This window comes from Nanorana parkeri, unplaced genomic scaffold (genome assembly GCF_000935625.1).
Source record: "Nanorana parkeri isolate BGI_ZX_2015 unplaced genomic scaffold, ASM93562v1 scaffold632, whole genome shotgun sequence".
In the NCBI taxonomy this organism is placed as follows: domain Eukaryota; kingdom Metazoa; phylum Chordata; class Amphibia; order Anura; family Dicroglossidae; genus Nanorana; species Nanorana parkeri.
In genome coordinates this window covers 552,366-573,295 of record NW_017306900.1, presented here as the reverse complement: position 1 = coordinate 573,295, position 20,930 = coordinate 552,366, and the positions used below count along the sequence as shown (strand labels likewise).

The 20,930-nt window shown below is 39.7% G+C and overlaps 1 protein-coding gene across 5 annotated transcripts in view; it reads left to right on the top strand.

Annotated features, from left to right (window-relative positions):
* The window catches only part of SEMA6A (semaphorin 6A), a 198,364-nt gene that overhangs the window by 76,008 nt on the left and 101,426 nt on the right, over positions 1-20,930 (top strand). For 4 of the 5 annotated variants that reach the window (XM_018563109.1, XM_018563106.1, XM_018563105.1 and 1 more), the window contains exons 3-6: positions 5,956-6,073; positions 12,260-12,320; positions 14,790-14,852; positions 17,023-17,124. In XM_018563109.1, the coding sequence (XP_018418611.1) occupies positions 5,956-6,073; positions 12,260-12,320; positions 14,790-14,852; positions 17,023-17,124 (344 nt within the window). Of the gene's footprint in view, positions 1-5,955; positions 6,074-12,259; positions 12,325-14,789; positions 14,853-17,022; positions 17,125-20,930 lie in introns of those variants that run through there. The other variant, XM_018563107.1, reaches the window with a different exon arrangement.

The following is a 20,930-nucleotide window of genomic DNA, read 5'->3' as shown; positions in this document are numbered from 1 at the left end:
TTTCTACCAGGGGGATTGGTTATAAAACGCATGAAAAGATTGCTATAATATTTCAAAGAAAGTACCTTTGTTGGCTTTGAAATCTATTGTTCCTACTATTTTATTATTTATAGTTAGTTATGAAGTTAAAATATATGTTTTGCAACATTATTTTTTATTTAACCTTTAAAGGGCTTTATATTTTAAAAGCCAACTCAATGAGCATGGCACAATCCCCCAATATTTATTATAAATAATTAATTATAACAGAGAATGCAACAAAAGGGGGGAGGAGTTACGCTGGTGTATAAACTAATATACCAATCTACAGGGTTTCAAACAACTATTCACAAAAACGTTCCCCCAAAAATTAGAAATCCCTTCTAAAAAGATTGGTTCAGAACAGGTAAATCAAAATTATTGATACAATATTTAATAGTAGAAAAAGACATATACAATAAACTCATGTACCAGAGACATTTAAAAACACTTAAAACATTCCAATGGATATATCCTGCATGATTATAACAATTGTTGCCTAAAAACCACCTGTGTGGTAAAGGACCATCTATGCAGGTTTCTGGATGATTGAAGTACTTTTCAAAAGAAACAATGTATCTGAGAATGTACTCACATATGTTGCAGTTCAAAGAGCTCGAGGGAAAATGAACCTGCTAGAGTCCTGTGTGTAAAGATGGAAGAAAGACTTCGGGAGAGGTGTCCAGTATAAGACGATATTACTGTCAAAGAATGTAGCTCCTCAATACAGGCAGGAGCTGCGGATGCCCCTCTCCCAGCACTTTCCAAAGGCACAAGATACTCCGTGGGTTTCAGTGACTGAAATGGAAGCTTCTTCTAAGATTTTGGTCTTTCATGTGCGGCCGCACTGTGCAGAAAGAGAGAAAGACTACTTGACACTCCACGGTAAGATGCACCTGGCAAGATTGGAGCCGGGAATTTACCCGTAAGGTGCGGGAAGCCACCCGCTAACCTTCAAAGCAAAGGCATGATTTTAGTAGCCATCCAATCAAAACCATATCAGTCAGTTGTGCTCCGTCACCTCTATTTCACAAGCCAGTAGGCAGGATGTTCGTTCCTAACTGGACTTGTATAGGGGGATGAGCAAACACATGTGAGTATCTCATATGTCCAGAGAATCCAGGGAAGCTTTCCACATGTAACCCTTGACGCGTTTCCTCCCCACACCTGGGGCTTCCTCAGAAGGGCGTATAACAGAGAAACATTGAATCATCATTAGCTTTTGCATTGGCTGTAGCCACTTGGGTGTAACTTGGCAATAATGTGGGGGTCTTTCATCAGAGGGTTCTTCAGGATATTTGAAGCCAAAAAAATACCATAATACTGAAACGCAGTTTGAGTTTAAAGGAAACCTACACTCACTGGCCACTTTATTAGGTACACCTTGCTAGTACTGAGTTTGACTCCTTTTGTCTTCAGATCTGCTCTAATTCTTCATGGCATTGATTCAACAAGGTGATGAAAACCAGGGCTGCAGCTAACGATTATTGTCATAATCGATTAGTTAGCCGATTATTACGTTCGATTAATCAGATTTTTTAAAAAAAGGCTCCAGTGATGGACTACTAGTTTGTATTGAGATTGTAGTCCATCACGGGAGCAAGCTTGGAGCGGTGGAAGTAAAAGTGTGGTGTGCAATAATACATTATACAGCGTCACAATGCAGAATACCAGCAGCTATAGAGGACTACAGCAAATCACAGCAATAGTAATTCTACTATAATGTACTATTGCTGGGATCTGATGTATTCCTCTATAGCTGGTGTTATTGGAGGGGACGGGTAGGATGCAGGAATGGAGGGGACGGGTAGGAGGCAGGAATGGAGAGGACGGGTAGGAGGCAGGAATGGAGAGGACGGGTAGGAGGCAGGAATGGAGAGGACGGGTAGGAGGCAGGAATGGAGAGGACGGGTAGGAGGCAGGAATGGAGAGGACGGGTAGGAGGCAGGAATGGAGAGGACGGGTAGGAGGCAGGAATGGAGAGGACGGGTAGGAGGCAGGAATGGAGAGGACGGGTAGGAGGCAGGAATGGAGAGGACGGGTAGGAGGCAGGAATGGAGAGGACGGGTAGGAGGCAGGAATGGAGAGGACGGGTAGGAGGCAGGAATGGAGAGGACGGGTAGGAGGCAGGAATGGAGAGGACGGGTAGGAGGCAGGAATGGAGAGGACGGGTAGGAGGCAGGAATGGAGAGGACGGGTAGGAGGCAGGAATGGAGAGGACGGGTAGGAGGCAGGAATGGAGAGGACGGGCAGGAGGCAGGAATGGAGAGGACGGGCAGGAATGGGGTGCAGAGGACAGGTACAATGGTGGAATGGGGTGCAGGGATGGAGAGGATGGCTATGATGGTGGATTGGGGTGCACAGTGTTGGGTCCCAGGCTCCGGGGTTCACGGGGCACTTACTGTCTGAACATTCCCTCCCATGTCTTCTGCTGAACGGTTCAGCCTGGATGCACCTGGATGTGATCGCACCGGCCCGGCTAGATGTGAGGAGCGCCGGGATTGGAGGAGAGCCGGGGGCTGGACCGCGGCGTGCATGTTCGGTGGGCGTGGCTGCGGAGCTTGAGTGTGGAGCCGCGAACAGGCAATGTAATAGATAGCCGACTAATCGACGATCGAAAACGTTGACAACTTTTTCGATCGTCGATTTTAATCGACTAAATCGAATCGTTGTTGCAGCTCTAATGGAAACATTCCTTAGAGAGTTTGTTCCATACCGACATGAAGGCATCACGCAGTTGCTGCAGATTTGTCGGCTGCACATCCATGAGTTGAAGCTCCAGCAGCCTGAAATATTGATACAAGGCAAGATGGATCCATGCTTTCATGTTTACATCAAATTCTGACCCGACCATCCGAATTTCGCAACAGAAATCGAGACTCCTCAGACCAGGCAACGTTTTTCCAATCTTCTATTTTACAATGTTGGTGAGTCCTTGCAAACTGTAGCCTCAGTTTCCTGTTCTTAGCTGACGGAAGTGGCACTCAGTGTGGTTTCCTGTGGCTGTAGCCCGTCTGCTTCAGGGTTCAATGTGTTGTGTGTTCAGAGATGTTTTCTGCATACCTCGGATGTAACGAGTGGTTATTTGAGTTACTGTTGCCTTTATAGCCGCTTGAACCAGTCTGGCCATTCTCCTCTGGCATCAACGAGGTATTCTTGTCCTTACTGGATATTTTCTCTTTTTCAGACCACTCTCTGTAAACCCGAGAGATGGTTGTGTATGAAAATCACAGTAGATCAGCAGTTGCTGAAATTCTCAAACCAGCCCCTCTGGCACAATAACCATGCCATGTTCAAAGTCACTTAAATCACCTTTCTTCCCAATTCTGATGCTTAGTTTGAACTTCAAAAGACCATCTTGACCATGTCTACATGCCTAAATGTATTGAGTTACCGCCATGTGATTGGCTGCTTAGATATTTGTGTTAAGCAGTTGAAGAGGTGTACCTAATAAAGCAGCCAGTGAGTGTATACTGACAATATGGAGGCTGCCATTTCTGACCTCTCCTTCTGAAAATGCTGGTTTTATGGCTATTATGCTGATCCAACAGCTATAATGCTTTTGTGAGACAGGCCAGGAACAAGTATGCAGAACAGGTATTACATTTCCCATTTACTTTATCTATCTGCATGATTGTTTTGGGGCAGTGAGGCAAAAAGTACTGAAGCCAGAGGCAGTCAGGTTATTATTCAGAAATGGGAGCCACCATCTTTCTCTCTCTATATATGTTATCCTTTAAAAAAGAGGACATTTGCTTGAATCCCTTCTTTAAGCAACAGAGAATAGTTTCCCTTTAATCTCCTCATTGCTCCTAATTAAGAGTTCCGTGATTTTAGAACATGGGCATTGATGCTGATGTAATGACTCTGTGTCAAATGTCTGTGGCTGGACTAAGGAGGTCCAATGACATTAGAATACAGTAGGAGGAGGGTCAGGAAAGATGATCCCTGAAGTCCTTTTAAGCTTCTTAAAACTTTTCTGAAACCCAGGGTGAGAAAAAAAGGTACTTGAAAGCAAAACCGTGTGAATCGGCTATTGTTTTCTCTAGTTTTCCGTTTCTTGAATATCCACTATGTCACCTATTGGTTTTTAGTGTTCTAAAGCACATCCGATTAATGGACTGTTTATAGTTGTGTGCCCCAATGTGATTGTCCCACTGTGTGAACAAACATCCTGAGAAATAAAAATGTGTAAGGGCTCTTTAAGACGTTTTGTGACCTGTATTTATTTTTTTAAAAAGAGGACATTTGCTTGAATCCCTTCTTTAAGCAACATAGAATAGTTTCCCTTTAATCTCCTCATTGCTCCTAATTAAGAGTTCCGTGATTTTAGAACATGGGCATTGATGCTGATGTAATGACTCTGTGTCAAATGTCTGTGGCTGGACTAAGGAGGTCCAATGACATTAGAATACATCTAAGCATTAGGTGAGGGCCTCTTTTTAACATGTTTTTTCCCACTACAGATTTACGTATTCTTGCACTTCTCTTTAGACTGATTACACAGTACAGTTTAAAAAGTGTTAGACTTTCTCCAGCTAATGCTCATTGTCTTCAGAGTCACATGGGCAGCCTTGAGGCTTGTGTACATGGGATTTAGACTCGACAGCCAACCTTCACTTGCAAAACATTTTTGCAGGAAATGGAATGTATTTTTGAATTGGATTGTACTGAGAGGTGTTAATCTATTGTTGCTTTTGCCATGCATCAAATTTGGTTAAATTTTTCAGATTAGTTTTTTTTCCTGCTGCATCTATTTCTTTGCATAAGTCTGTGGGAGTACAGTGTGGATACCTTGTAAATGCTTGTAAACGTATGCTAGATGCATGCTAAACACAACATATAACTTTTTTTTGGTTTTGAGTCTGATGCCCATGTATACACTACCTAGTTGTTATCCAATCCAGCCAAAACTTTATCATAAATATCATCTTTGGATGCCTTTTAGTTTGATCTTTAGGTGGTTGCCCATAGACAGGCAAATATATCCAAGAGAAATGCAGGCAGCGAAATATCTGTCAATTGCCGCCCTGGGATCTGCCACTGTTTCATCTCCTACTCACTGGTCCATATGAAGCAAAGCTCCTTAACAAGAGGGTAAGATTAGCCGTGTTTTGTGACTAATTGGAAAATGTGCAAATGTGCACATGTGCTGAGTACTTCCTATGGTCAAAAACGCTAATTATAATCTCCTTGGGCTACCCCTAACAGAATCCTCATTCTATCAGATATGGGAGAGTTTGATCTTTGTATTGCCAGACTTATTGCCTTAATTTGCCTTGATGTGTCAAATGCTTTAAAAACTGGAAACACATCACACGCACTTTACTAAAACAAATATATTCAAAATCATTCAGACACTTTGCTGAGCTGATTCTAATAGAAATGTAAATTATGTTTTGGATTTTTCCTTTTCCTTGAATACTCCTGTATTTAGCATATCCTATTTATTTATGCATATTATTATGTATTATATTACCTCTAAAAGAACATGCTCTGTTCAAGGGGACCCTCTGGGATAAGCCTATTTCTCATACCGGAAAATGTCAATGCTAGCAATTTATCAAATGATCGGTTCAGATTTCTAACCATAAATCTTAAATGATGCTTGAAGGAGTCGGAGTAGGAGGAGGGTCAGGAAAGATGGTCCCTGAAGTCCTTTAAGCTTAAAACTTTTCTGAAACCCAGGGTGAGAAAAAAAGGTACTTGAAAGCAAAACCGTGTGAATCGGCTATTGTTTTCTCTAGTTTTCCGTTTCTTGAATATCCACTATGTCACCTATTGGTTTTTAGTGTTCTAAAGCACATCAGATTAATGGACTGTTTATAGTTGTGTGCCCCAATGTGATTGTCCCACTGTGTGAACAAACATCCTGAGAAATAAAAATGTGTAAGGGCTCTTTAAGACGTTTTGTGACCTGTATTTATTTTTTGGCAGATACAAAGCAGTATCCGGTATTTGTGGGGCACAAACCTGGAAGAAACAACACACAGAGGCACAAAATGGACATCCAACAGATCATAATAATGAACCGGACGCTGTACATAGCTGCTAGGTACGGACTTTGCTTGTTTCATTGTTAAAAAGTAATCGAAAATGGTCTTCTCTGTATTGTTAGGTTAGCCTTAAAATGATTACAACTGGCTTCCACTTTCTGAAGATAAACAGAAAGATTAATAATGTTTACCATTTCTTTATATGTTCAGTGTAGCTAAATATAATGATCACAGTTCTGATCTTGAGAATAGGATCATTAAAATACACTGCAGGGAGCCTCATCATGGTCTGAAATGGCTCTAAATATGAAACATTACAATTTACTCCTCTACCTGGCATTTATCAATGCATTGTTATTCATACCTACCTGGAAAAAGTAGAGTACTTTTTACAAGTATATGTGTAGATTTTATTTTGTAGATTCTTTACATAAAATACCTTCTGATTTAACAATGCTGAGTGAGAGATTGTTTGCTACTTTTAGGATCTTACCTGAGCAATATCAATGTTTTTCACTTTAGTCCATATTCATTTGTATGTAAATTAGGGTTATGCTATGGTTCATTGGTGCACACATTGTCACCTCAGATGTTTTGCACCTGTCTTTGAGCAGGCGTGTTACTTATGAGAAGACCTGCATTATATTCCTCTCCTGAGTTTTAAAACAGTTAAGGACTGTCTTTATACTTTATTGAATCATGTGCTGTTATTATTTAGGTGACTGTGACCTGGCCTAAAACATTCCTAAGGTAACAGTGCTGTAGTTCAAGAACTTTGTGGTGCCTACAATGACCAGTGTAGGTCTTCGAATCCATTCTTGTGTCCTCAATTCCTGCCCAAATCCATATTAAGTTTTGCCCATCCTCCCGGCCATTTCACTGCAAGGGTTTTGATGGACTTAGGTGTGCTGTAGCTCAATCACAGAAGTGAGGCCCCATGTACACCTGGGCCTAGGAGGTTTCCAAAGGGATGAACGGTCAATTTAAAAATAATCAAATGTACTTGCATGGACCATAAGATTTCTGCACTGTAGCAACATTACCGTACAAACCTTTGAGACCAAGTTTAAGGTCACTTTAATAAAGATTTTCTGAGTGCCACAATTGCAATTTGATATAACTTGGCATCACATGATTCAGTTTACCCTTGAAATGATGAAAGCATACCTCTCCAGTTCTAAGAAAAAATTAGTTACATTACAGTATATTTGTTAAACAAGGGATCTTTTAGATTGTAAGCTCTCACGGACAGGGCCCTCCTTATCTTGTCTTGAATTTTATTGTAATTGCCATGTCTTCCTTATATTGTAAAATGCTGCGCAAACTGTTGGTGCTAAAGACATAATTTATAATAATAATATTATAAGTAAGCGACTCAGACATAAGGTGTCAAAAATAGGTCAAATCTGGTGGACACACTGTGGGGGGGGGGGGGGGATTTATCAAAAGTGGAGCAGACAGAATCTGGAGCAGTGGCAACCAATCACCTTCTCTCTTCAGTTTGCTAAGGTAAGATTTGAAAATGAGACAGATAAGCTGATTGGTTACAGTGCAAATCTGCTCCAGATTTAGTCTGCTCCAGTTTTGATAAATTCCCCCCTATGTGTTTGGTGAAGGTTTAATGTGTTAGGAGTAGGAAATTAGGTTTACTCTCTAACGAAATTTAAACATTTTCAAATCAGTCAGTGAAGCTGACTTCTAATGACTTGTTATTACAAGAAAGAAAAAGTAATATTCTGACAGAAGCACCATTGTATGCTGAAAGCCTGTTAGGAATCTGTTCACAATCCCTGATACACTCCCTGCAGACTTTTTTTCCCTAATTGTTTTTGCTGTGAAAATTGGGAGACACTGACACACAGCCTTGTTTCTGATACTGGAGTGTCCCATCTGTGGCGCCTCTCCTTTATCATTACAAGGATCAGCTGAGAGACATGCATAGAACATCCCCATCTCTATTCTGTCTGTGCTGAAGTATTTCTCTTTTTTTAATTACTGTGAGCTTTGGACCTTTGACTGGTGTGATATCCTTCTCATCATCATAGTGTACAATTTCATCTTTCTCCACTCTCACCAGTTTTATTGCAGAATATTGTACCAGTTAAAAGGGATAGGTAATTACCATAGCAGACAATAAGATTTGCCTGCTTCGTGTTAGCAGACTGGAATAAATGTGGGGATCTGGGCTTGTTCTAATTACGGTTCTTTGAATGTAATTCATATATGATTGTTTACCAGTGGAAATGTTCATGTCAATCATGTGTATGCATTCATTTTTCGATCTATGTAAAAATGTACAATCTGCGCTCAAGTGAGAGATAAAATAATGAGAAACAGAGCTCCTGATAATTTGAAACCTTTTATGTTGCTTTTGTGATTTAAAAAAAATCTTGTATAGTTTATCTTGCTAGCTTTCAAGCTGGACTCCAGGCAGATATAAAAACACCAATCAATGCGGTTATAAATAATGACATTTATTTTTTAATTGCAACTGGTATAAGTACATGAATTTGTATTGATATCAGTCTCCTGTAATTTATTGCACAGCATCACTGGTAGTGGTAGGACCAGCACTTGGGACAGGTCAGGTTCTGCTGCATGCCCATGCATGCTCACCAGAGAGAAAAAAATTAGTTGAGGGTTGGCCACATTATTGTACCACTTCTGCTTTATAATACAGTCAGCAGGCTGGAGTCCAGCTTTCGGACAGTGTGTATTAAGTGGAATGCCTGGGAAATTATGTATGCATCTGACATTTTATACAAATGCATTACTAAATGTTAAAAGATTTCCTACAGAAAGACTTCATTGACATCTAAGTTTTCCAAATGGTACAACACAGTTGGCTACTACTTGAAAACTGCATCAAAATTGTCATCCAAATCAGCCAGGCTTATTTATAGCTGCCTACCAAATGCTGTTTACATAAAGCTGGCCATACATTTGAAAAAAACATTTTTCTGGAACATTAATTTTGTTTTCTAATAGTTAATGGGGTCAAATTGATTGTTTTTGACCACACTGATGTAAACAATTTGAAGACGTCTCATGGAAACATTTTCTTGAATGAATGATACTTGAACAGTGAATGTTGTTTATTCATTTCAACATCTAATGTTCAAATGAAATTTGAAATGACATTCGTCAAGTCTTTTGATGAGATTATCGAATGTTCTGACCAGATTTTTTGTATGAATGTTTTTTTTGCAAAAAGCTACCTGTGTATGGCCAGCTTAAAACCAGCAGACAGAGGGTTTTCTGCCATTGCAGCTTACACAGGTTAGGGCTGTGGCCTCTGAGGATGCAGGGTAAGGTGGGGAATACCATGTCCCCTCCTTCACTTCATTATCGCAAGTGTTCCTTCAGTTCGGTCAATGGACTGCGGAGTCCCAACATCAGCTTTTGAAACCTCTGATACAAGTTTACAATAAATATGCGTATGTGCTTTTTTCTTTTTTTTTTTTTAAAGGAAATAAGCGCTGTCTGTATAAAACGAAGTTCTAGTATGTGGTGTTCTGTGAGACCATTTTTAATACGTACCCTGATTTTGTTTCATAAATAATGTAGACAACAAACATCTGCATGTCACGAGTGGATGTGTATTGCAAAGAAATGCATTAATACACAGGAATTCATTGAACACCCACCTTGACTGAAGCCCTGAATGGTTTCCCACTGTGCGGATCAACACATGTCAAGAGATTCACTCCCAAGAATCCACAGAGCTGTTAATTCAGCAGCTGTTGTAGCACATATCCTGTAAACATACATTATGAGAGTGATCATAGGTCATGAACAGCCAGTAGCACTGAGCAAATAGTCTTACCCCGCAAGACTATGTCATGGTAACAGAATCTTTGCCACATCCACCAAACATCTATGAAGAAGTTTTTCCTTATTCTGCTTGTGCTAATGCAGCAAAATGCCAAGCTGGTCTATAACATACAGTTTGTGAAACTGTTTGAGCAACACAAAGTCTTTTTGTTTATCATGGAAAGGGCTGTAGTTAGAAGAGCCATAGGGATCCTTTGGAAAAGGAAGTTTCTCACTGTGTTAACAAACAGAGGTGGAGAATACAATTATCCCGTTATTAAGTTCCACTGAGGCAGGGCCGCCTATGCTATGCAATGTACTTAGCATTATGGGAGAAAGCAAGCCAAGCAGAAAGGTTTTCATGGTTACTCAGTGTGGTCATAATAATGAGGATTCCTTGGCAATTATGTACTAGCGAAGTGAAAAGGCCCTATATTGCCTCTTTATGAGGGACCTGTAAACATGTTCACGCAAACACATTGTAACAACGAATATCAAAACAGCAACTTAACAGCAAATTAACTTTGGTCAGACACAGTCCAGGGGTTGTTCGCTAATGCTGGCTTTGTAGCATTTAGCTATGAAAGACAGGGTACGATTATTGAGTGTGTTGTGCTGGGTTGCGGCATTGCTTTGCAGCAGAACAAAGTGGGCACAGCAAATTAAGTTGAAAGCTAATATTATTCTTTTAATGACCCAGACTGTGGTTTAGCCATTAAAGAGAACTGTGTGATAAACTGCAGCATCCAGCTCCTAGGAAGCACACAGAGGTTCTTTTCTTTTGCAAACCCAGAACACTCCATATTATAGCATTTGGCAGACAACAGAACCTAATTACAAAAGAATTTAGCCACAAGCGTTAAGTAGTTTGTTCAAAATCCTCAACCCATTTCTGGTTGTGTTGGCATGTGGTTTAATGTGTAAACGGTTTACTAGTTTTACCCTGAAATGTGGGATTAACCCTTTAATCGGTGCTGCTGCTTTACCTATTCGTTGTTTTTAGGCACTATATAGGGAAACCACAAATGTGCTTGCTGATTTCTTTAGGATTAAAGTTACTAATGTTGAGATTAGGGTTAGTAAGTCTTAACTGCAGACTAGCTTGTAAATGAGGTAAAGGAGGTAAATGAGCTATGAATAGCATTCAGTAGTCACAGGTGATTAAAAGTTAGACCTCATCACAATAGAACATACATTATATAAAGCTTTTGAGGACGATGCATTTTCCATGCATAGGTCTCTTCTGTTATTGAAGCACTCCGCAGTTGACCAAAAATGGCCAATTTATGCACATTGGACTGACTCTTTCTACACATATTTTTACTCCTTACTATTACAATACTGTGTAGAACCAGCAAGTATTGTGTACCTTCACTGGTTGCAAAAAGCACCAGTGAAAGGAATAACTTTAATATCCAGGATGGCCATTCTGAGTTTGTCAGTGGAATCTAAGATTAGAACTGACTGATTTTTCAGGATGCTGTTATAGCTCCAACTTATATATTTATGTTGATTGTGCTTTCAAACAAAATAAAAAAAAGAGTTGATTTTTTTGTGCTAGCTTCACAAGACCCAGAGACCTCAAACTGCTTCCCACTCCATCTGACTTTAGTTTTGGGACACTACAAGAACCTCGTGGCCCCACTGCTATAAAGGGTGGCCATTGTTATCAGGGCCAAAAGGAGATCTGGGGTAGCACAACTTCAGTGATCGAATTACATTTATGACTGCTGCACATGGTAATATCAGTCATTACTATTTTATCTTCTAACCTGTACTGGAAACCCAATATCCAGAATCAGATTGATTACTGTTGATAAGCATTAGGATGGTGTCTCAAACCTGCAATTTTTTCCTTTTCAAGTCTGGAGTCTGTGGTTTAGATCTGCTAGCGTTTCTATCTACATGGAGTTTGTGTTCTCTTATTTGCATATACTGTACATAGGGAATCTCCAGCTCTTCTGATTTCACCTCATAGGACAAAACATACAAACAAATGTGAATAAGCCCTTGTATGTGTCTGTATCACTCTGATAGAGACATTACATTGTATTGTTTGAAAAAAGCAACTGATGTGAATGGTTTAGTGAATGACATATATTTTGGAATTTAAACTATATCACTGTTTTTGTTTCTAGTTTTTTAATTTTTTTTAATCATTACTGGGGCTTTTGTTATAAAAAAATACATACAAAATGGGACTGAACTTTGCCCACATTAGCCAGCCCGATTAGTGTTACATTTGTAACCTGCCCTTTTTTATTTTAACTTGAAATTTAAGCTAGCCTTTCAATTTGGTATCAAAACTGAGATGTTGTTATATTAAATTGAATGCTTTCCTGTTTATAATTGATTCAGTAAAATATTGTTTGATCCTCAAGATATATCAATATCCAATATATTTTTTTAATAGTACTTGTCTTTCTTTTCAGGGATCACATTTATACGATAGACCTGGACACACCACACTCAGATGAAATCTATTTCAACAAAGTGAGTATTGTTTGGAGTGGTGGGTTCTGCAATAATGGTTGTGCCTGTCGCAATCTTGATCTATAACTGCATGGTATTGCATGTAAATATGCTTGCTATGCTGTATTTACTGAATACATATTTTTCTGTCATAGTTTTAGATAAGGTAAACATCATTAATGCTCCCATGGTCCCTTCTATTCCTTTGCCCATGCTACTTTAGAAAATTGTTGGATAAGCTGCCACTCTGTAACTGAATATCTAGGAGATCCAGCATGTTGTGCCACATGTTGGCTGTGCATGCTGTGACTTGTGGTTCGTATAGATGGAGGGCTGCAGCTTACTTTCAGCAGATAAAGGGCCAAACATATTTGAAGAGAAAATACAATTCTTAAATGCATTTGTGAAAAGACTTCAGCTCCTTCATGTTGCCTTGATGGAAATGTCTTGGAATGCCCGCAGGATTATCCATCAAATGGCTTTCATCCAGCTGCGTTATGCATTTGCATTATGTGTTAACATTTACTTAAAACACAAACAAGCGTTTTAGCAATGTTTTGTCTTGCTGTTAATAAGTGATTGCCTTGGTGCAATGCTTTTACTCACTCCTTGGCTATCAAATTGATGTATTACATAAGGCACACCATCTCATACACTACTTTATCAAGAATTCAAAAAAGTTATAAGAATTGTGAACTGGCTTGGCAGATTCAAAACTGTGTACCTGCATTATATTTTCCCCATGGGTTTACTACAGTTTCCGTATATCAATATTTGGTGTTTTTTAAATAATTTAATTAACAAATATAGATTTATGGAATAACATGTGATGATTAAAACACAGGTCTGGAGTGTTTAAGTGGGAAAGAATAGGGCAGGGCCAGGATGTGTCTTCTCAAGGTCAGAAGTCGACATGGATTGTGAGTGCAGCTGCTTAGTGCCTCCAGCAACTATAGCGAAGATTTATGTTGACAGATTAGGACAATATAATAGCTGTCCATTCACTTAATGAATTATTGGGCCTATCAGTATTGTATTTGAAATTAGAAAAATGTTCACGGTAGTCCACTGAACCTTTTATTCTGGAAGCTGTCACTTTGCTACAGACCGCAGCATCTTCTAGAATAAATCTGGGCTGCGTATCTTTTTTTTCCTGCCCCTACAGATGAGACAGCTGGGTGTCTGCAATGGACAAGTTTCAATACCTAGACTTGTAGATGGCTACACAGGTGGTGGTTCTAGAATACCTTATTAACTGTAACATAGCAGTCCAAGCTATGTTTGGATAAAAAAAAACCAATCCTTTGGGCAGTAGGTTATCCTTCTAGAAACCAACCTTGTCTTTATTTGCACCACTGCATTTTAAAGGTGTCGTTGGATAAAACTTTGATTTTGCCAACAAGCTGGATGTCAAAAGATAATGCAGAGTACATGTATTGGACCATTTAAAAATCAATAGACCATTGTTCTCTTATCTTAGTACAGATCAGGTAAGCACAGTCTGTATCATACGTTTACATGCGTGGGTGTATCAAATAATTAAAAAAAAGTTTATGCAATTGGGTTGTTACTGAGCAATCCAAGCACTGTCCAATGTGTATGGATACCTATTAATGCTCAGGCACGTTATAAAAAAATGATTTTGACTAAACTAATCTAGGAATGGGCATTGAAGAACTGGATATATCACAACAGGCTAATACCTCTGTGCTTAATAGTAAGGAACATTCTCAAGCAATATATATGCACTGCTTAAGAATCCTATACAACTTCTTAAATATGCATTGCTCCCAACTCTTATCTATTATATAGATAATAGAGCTCACATCAAAGAGACCGAAATCCTCCTTTGGAATACTGAGCATCTCTTTCTTTAACTTTGTACTTCTCTCAGTGTTATTATGCTGATGGTGTGAAACTCTACCCAGGGATTTCTATATGGGCTGCTAGAGCTGCATGCCTCATTAGCATATTGTTATGCCTGTGGTGCGCAGAGCTATGAGGAGAACGTTAATAAAGCCATCCCTTGATACAGACAACAACTACGTGTGTCATGTATTTGCCTCCATTCATTGCGATACCATTTTCTTTTTAGCCTGACATTTCTACATCTTGCATGTACACTAGTGTGTTATTAGTGACACACAAACATAGAGCAGTAAATATGTCTTATCCTGGTCTACAGAGTAAAGAGACAGCAAAGCCAAGCTTTCCGGGGCTCTGTACAGACAGGCAATCAACAACTGACATAGCCTTGCATGGCGGTATTGCCCAAATGACCAAACACCTGTCAAAGAGAACACGTTGGACATTTCAAACTTTGCATTATATGATGCTTTAAATAGATGACAATTAATCACAAGGGAGACACTTGCATCGCTTAAACCTCTGTCCTGCTGCTTGTTTCCAGAATTCAACTCTGACATTAAAAATCAGACACGGCAGTCTCTGGAGCGCTAATTGATTTTTTTCCTCACCTGATCTTTGCAGAAACTGACATGGAAATCCAAGCAGCCGGATGTAGACACCTGCAGAATGAAGGGAAAGCATAAGGTAAGCAGTTTCCATTTCTCTGTCTGACACCAAAGGTTAGCCTTTAGACACTTATCTGTGCTGGGAGCCTGTGATGTGTTATGGATCACAGCACACGCTGCTCCAGCGGTAATTATTTTTTCAATTAACTTGGTGACTCTAAATTGCAGAACAGTGGCGTGTTTACTGATAAATATCATGTTAAAATGAAACCCCTACAAGACCTTAGGAATAGGATTAGCATTACTGGAAGGCAGACTGCAACATTGTTTTTGTGTTAAACAAAAATTTTAACTTTTCTTTTTTAAATGAGACGTGAGCCAAGATAAATATAGAGATTCCCATCCCAGTCAGTCTTCTGAAAATGCTAGTTGATTGGCTGTTGTGCAGATGTAATGGTTTTAGTACTTTCTACGTCGGCCAACTCCAAGAAGCATGCAGATCAAAAATGTTTGACTTCGCTCGTTATACAGACATTTTAAGACAGCCCATTGCTTACTTTAAGTTTTAGATCAAAACCGTCAAAACCTCCCGGTCAATAGTATTTCTTTCTTTTGCTTGATAGAGTGTGGAGAAATCTCTAACAGGGACAAGGTGTTTCAGCCTTTTTCCACCCAACCAATAAAGTTTTTTTTTTTTTTGTTTTTTTTTGCCATTTTCTGCTGTTCGAGATTTCACTTTTACTTCCTTGGCAGGTTTTTTTTTTTCCACAAGCGAACTATGACCAAACCTTTTTTTTGGCTATAGTTCTCTTATGGGTCAAAAGAGTAATAAGGTACTTCTGTGACCCTAAGTCAGCATATAGTGGGCTACTGCCTGCTTTATGCTTACAGTGCAGAGCCGTGCTGCAACCAGGAAAGATCACAACTATATTGTCGGGGTCCACCCCACTGCCTGATTTGACAGCTTGCTCGGCCTCTCTAGAGCGAGCAGTGCCTGCCCCCTCTCCTGTTTCTCTCTCTAGTAAGCACTGGAGGAACAGAGAGGAGAAGAGGAATCCCTTTGCTCTCTGCTTGATCACTCCACCTACCGCTGTGAGCGGAGTGATCAGCGGTTCATGATTGCTCAGTTGTCAAGCTGTAGAGCCAGTGTGACAGCTCCGGTGTCACATGCCGGCTATTGGGAAGAGTACTTTTTACTCTCCCAATAGTTCTCCTTTACTAAGAGTAGGAGATAGTTAGTTAGAATCACTGCTGCTTGTGGCCGTCATTGTGGAAATGTCTCCCTACTTTGTGTCCTGATGAAAGAATGTCACCAGGACAGGAGGTAAGGGAAAAATGTTTAAAAACAGCTACTGACAGCAAAGGAATCTGACAAGGGTTCTAACCATTCCCCACTCTATCCAAAACTTTAAAAAAAAAAGTTTCACCTAGAGATACACTTTAATATTAGGTTTCCTTGAAGAATGTATGTTGATTTTTTTTTTTTTTTTACCCAGATTATTGTGTTTATATTGCGTGATCACATAAAATGTTTTTTTTTCCAGCATTCGAAAGACTTCTGTGTCCTTCTGCCCTCACTACTCCTGTGTCCTTCTGCCCTCACTACTCGGCTAACAGAGTAACATCATATACCTGGCAATAAATAACTTCTTATTGAAACTAATGATTAGGCCATACAAAGGCATATGTATCCATGGTCCAAAATGGGCTGTTGAAATCCTTGAGACAGAACTCCTTCGCATGTTGAAAATGGGTGGATTAGATTTGAGTGCCCATTCAAATGAGCTGAAAGCCATTTTATGCTGAAACAGTTAAAGGGGATACCCCCAAGCCTGCTGGCTAGTTGCTGTCAGCTGGACACATTAGAAAGTTTGCTCCAGTCACTATTGTTACCACCAATATACCGTAAAATGGTACCAGCAGTAGTGTTTCTTCCTATCTCTATTGACATAAACGGGAATGTTCAGTCTGCTCATAGTCCCCCAGCACAGTTTTAGTGCATGAAGAGGATGGACCATACATGCATGCATGAATGTCTGCCTTCATTATTTATGGACAGAAAGAAGCTTAATAACACATTTACATCACAGAGTGCTGCCCTATGGGACACATAATCATGGCTGGCTAAACAAAAGTGTTGAATGGTGTCATGATAGGTTAGACATGGAGTAATAGACATGGAGAGTTGATTTAGTGCTATCGTGATAACTTGCTGCATAGAACTAAATTTGATTTTATCCCATCTGCAGGATGAATGCCACAATTTTATTAAGGTTCTACTAAAAAGGGATGAAGAAACGTTGTTTGTGTGTGGAACAAATGCCTTCAATCCATCTTGTAGAAATTATAGGGTGAGTATTTTTACATGTTTGTAGATCTAAGCAAGGTTTACAGAGTTGCCTATAAAATCTAAAACAGCTCTTAGTGTGTATTAATAGGAATGATATGCTGTTTAGGAAATTTTCAAGCAACGTAGACCTTCAATTTCAATATTGCCACATTAACAGTGGAGGAAATGGATCCTGTTTTATTCACTAGTCCATACATTGTCAGTTGTTTTCACTGGTAATGCTGGCCCATGGTAATATACTGGTTCAGTGGCAGTATTGGTTTAGAAGAAATTAATCCAAGCTGTAAAAATACATGTGTTTTAGTAAAGACTTCACAAACTCCTTAGTGAATTCATGGCAATAATGTTACATAGTTAGTCAGGTTGAAAAAAGACACAAGTCCATCGAGTCCAAGCAACAGGCTTTTTCATTAAAGTGGAACCCACCAATTTAACTGTTTTGCAAAAACATTACATTTAATGCATGTCTCTGGAGATGACCATCACAGTTGCCATTGTGTTAAATCCGCTTTAATCAAACTTTCAGGCATTCAAATGGCTGATGTCATAGCTGATCACATGTGCAGGGTCATGGCAACTACAGATCTAAATATTTAGGACATAATGTGTTCATTTTTTGGTTAATCATTTTATCATCTCTATAATACAAATCTAATGTTTTAAGTTTATGGTTCTGAAGCATTGCTCTACCAAGCCATACTCCATAAAAATCATTTATTTACCAAGAATGGTAAACAAGAATGAATTAGCTCTATGCACGTTGGATACATGGCTCTCTAGGCTTTTCTGTGCTACAAACCAATGGCTTTGGATTTACAGTTGATTATAGGGCATAAAGACATAATTTGCACGTCTCCACCTGCCAATATTAAAGCCAGGATCAGCAAATATTGTCTAAATATAAGAGCTGTGTATTTTTATTGAATTTTGCGGTGCTTTGTGTATTTCTTCCGGATCTGTGCAGTAACCAGTGTAAAACTTTGCCTCTGAGCAGGAGCTTACTGTAAAGACCTGTCTCTGCTGCTAACTTTCCTGGTGCAGGGTGACTGGTCTTCTATCCGCCCCCTCCTATAGTTTTTCTAAGTAATATTTGGATTTGCAAAAGCATATGGCATACACAAAGTGTATGTATATACTTTTGTGGCTGTTGAGGAATATATTTAAATGATAATTTTTTGTGCCCAAAGTTCACTTTAAATGAGGATTGTTTTTGTGTTCAGTATTGATGAAATGAAGCTGGGATCCATTCTGTTGTAAGAGCACAATTCCGCAATAATATTTTCATGAAATGCATTGCATTTTCTGGTCACAATCTATATGCTGCATACATACAACAGGCCCAATAAAATATTATTTTGGTATGTTGCTCCTATAACCGAACAAGACATATTAATTAGCCCAGTGTGCTGTCATGAGGCCTTGCAGATAACTAAGCTGACTGCACACCTGGGTTACTATGCTGGAATTTGCTATCATTCCTCTTATCTTTCTCACTACTGCAGGCCTTGGAAAATAAACTACCTCACAATCCCGAGGGCCTGTCTATTCCACTGATAATCATCCATAGCTGTGGGGGCAGCAGCTGATTGTTTACCTCCCATAGATCTTTCCCTTCTCTGGATCCAGGCTACAATATTTTGCATTCAATACCGGAAATGTGGGCACTTTGTCTGGCATTTTTATCATAATGAAGTGAAGAATAAACAAAAGTGCATTATTTTTAATGAATGCTTTCTCACTGTTTTCTAACGAAACTGGTGGGAGTCTGTTAAATGCTCACCAGTCAGTGTGCGTTTTGCTGCTATTTTCAGTTCCAAGATGTTAAATTATACAAATCTCCACACAGCCACATTGGTTTTTACGTATTATGTACTTGACTTCTTTAGATAAAAACAGGCACCTGTTTTTAGAATCATGGTGGGAGCTGGTGCTAGTAGAGGGTGCATCTTTCTTTTTAATCCTTTTGTTTATCTGTGCTGGTAGGCAGTGTTTGCGTGCTAGAAAAGTCTGATTTTCCTGCACTCCTCCACCATTCTCTGCATGTAGCTGTGAGGAATACGCAGCTGGTTTTCCAATAGCTGTGCCAAGCACCGACTACCCTTACTCCCCTTGTCACCAATTCATTCTCATTCGTTACAATTAATGCTTCTAACAAATCCTAATCAGTTGCCTTAGTTCTTATGCTCCACTTTTTTTTGAGCGATATTTTTCTTTTAACCTTTTGCCAGTATTATATATAGAATACAAATCATCCATCTCCTCCATTCCCACAGATGTTTTCTTACAATACCATCCTGCCTCTGTAGACCTCATCGCCTGCTGTCCATGTCATTTGAACCACAAGTGAGATGTGTTGGGGAAGTCACACCAGTTAACATGGACACCTGTGTTCTTAATGTCTGTTCTGCAAGCTTTGCAGATGGTACTCCATCAACCTTTGACATGCTGAACAGATGATGGAGCCTCTTTCTTGGGCGGCAAAGTAAAAAGGCAGATGGGCATCATAGGTGGAATAAGCCCAGCTTATTTCCTTTCATCTGATGCTTCCAACACTATCCTAATTGTGCTGCCCACAAAAGTAATTGCTTTCTGAAAGGCTGGACAGTGAAGATTCATGACAGGAAACAAATGATGACAGGTCCTCAGCTGACTGATGAAAGCTTTATAACATATGAGTTAAAAAGTTAATTGCTGCTTGGTACAGCAAGCAAGGTTATTTCTCACGAACCTTAAGCAGTTTTTGATTTATGTCAGGTACACCATTCCGGGGAATGTATCTGCAAGATGGATTGCATTCAGATTTGCAAAATAGCCAACAATGATGTATGATTTGCTTCAGTCCCTGCTACTTGATACTCTTCAAATCCAAGCTGTGATTGCAGAGCATCAATGGAGACTGACGATTCAGTTGATCTTTTATGTTTTTCCTATTCATGTTTAATGGTTAGATCTGGTAGATCAATAGTAAATATCGAACAGTGTATACTGGAAATAGAACTGTCCCAAAACAAATCGTACAAGGCCAAGAAAGTTGCATGTCTCGGACCTATCAACAATTTAACAAAATAGTACGCCATCAGAATAGTAGCGTAATCTTCATTCTAACCTGCTTGATTAAGTGGCACTAGACCCACCATTTTAATTGTATAATGAAACCAGTGGTAATTGTCAGAGTTGCCAGTGTGCCAATTTTCAGCTCTCAACCAAACTTTTAAGACCTCAAATGACTGGTGTTATAGCTAATCCCATGTGCAGCACCATGGCAACTGCAATCCAAATTAGGGATGCACCGATACCGAGTATTTGGGTGAGTACGAGTACTCACCCAAATGCTCCGATACCTAGCACGAGTACTTCCTGTATCAGGAAGCCGGGCAGCGCATCATTACACGCTGCTCGGTTTCCTGATTGGCCAGGAAACGGCTCCATGCTCTCTCGTCACTTGTGATGAGAGAGCATGGAGCCGACTTCCCGGCCAATCAGGAAGCCGGGTAGCGTGCAATGACGCGCTGCCCGGCTTCCCGATTGGTCAGGAAGCTAGCAAATCCAGAAGCCGGGCGCCGTGTAATGACGCAGTGCCCGACATTCTGATTGGCTGGGAAGCCGGCGTCATGCTCCCTCGTCATCTTATGAATCATAATATTAAGAAAGTGACCTTAAACCATTAGTTTGTATTGCTTTAGAAAAAATGTGACCTGTCCCTTTAACACAAAGTATCGGTAATTGGTATCTTGATTGAGTACTAAGACCGGTACTCGGTCTTAAAAAAGTGGTATCGGTGCATCCCTAATCCAAATAGATGCTGAG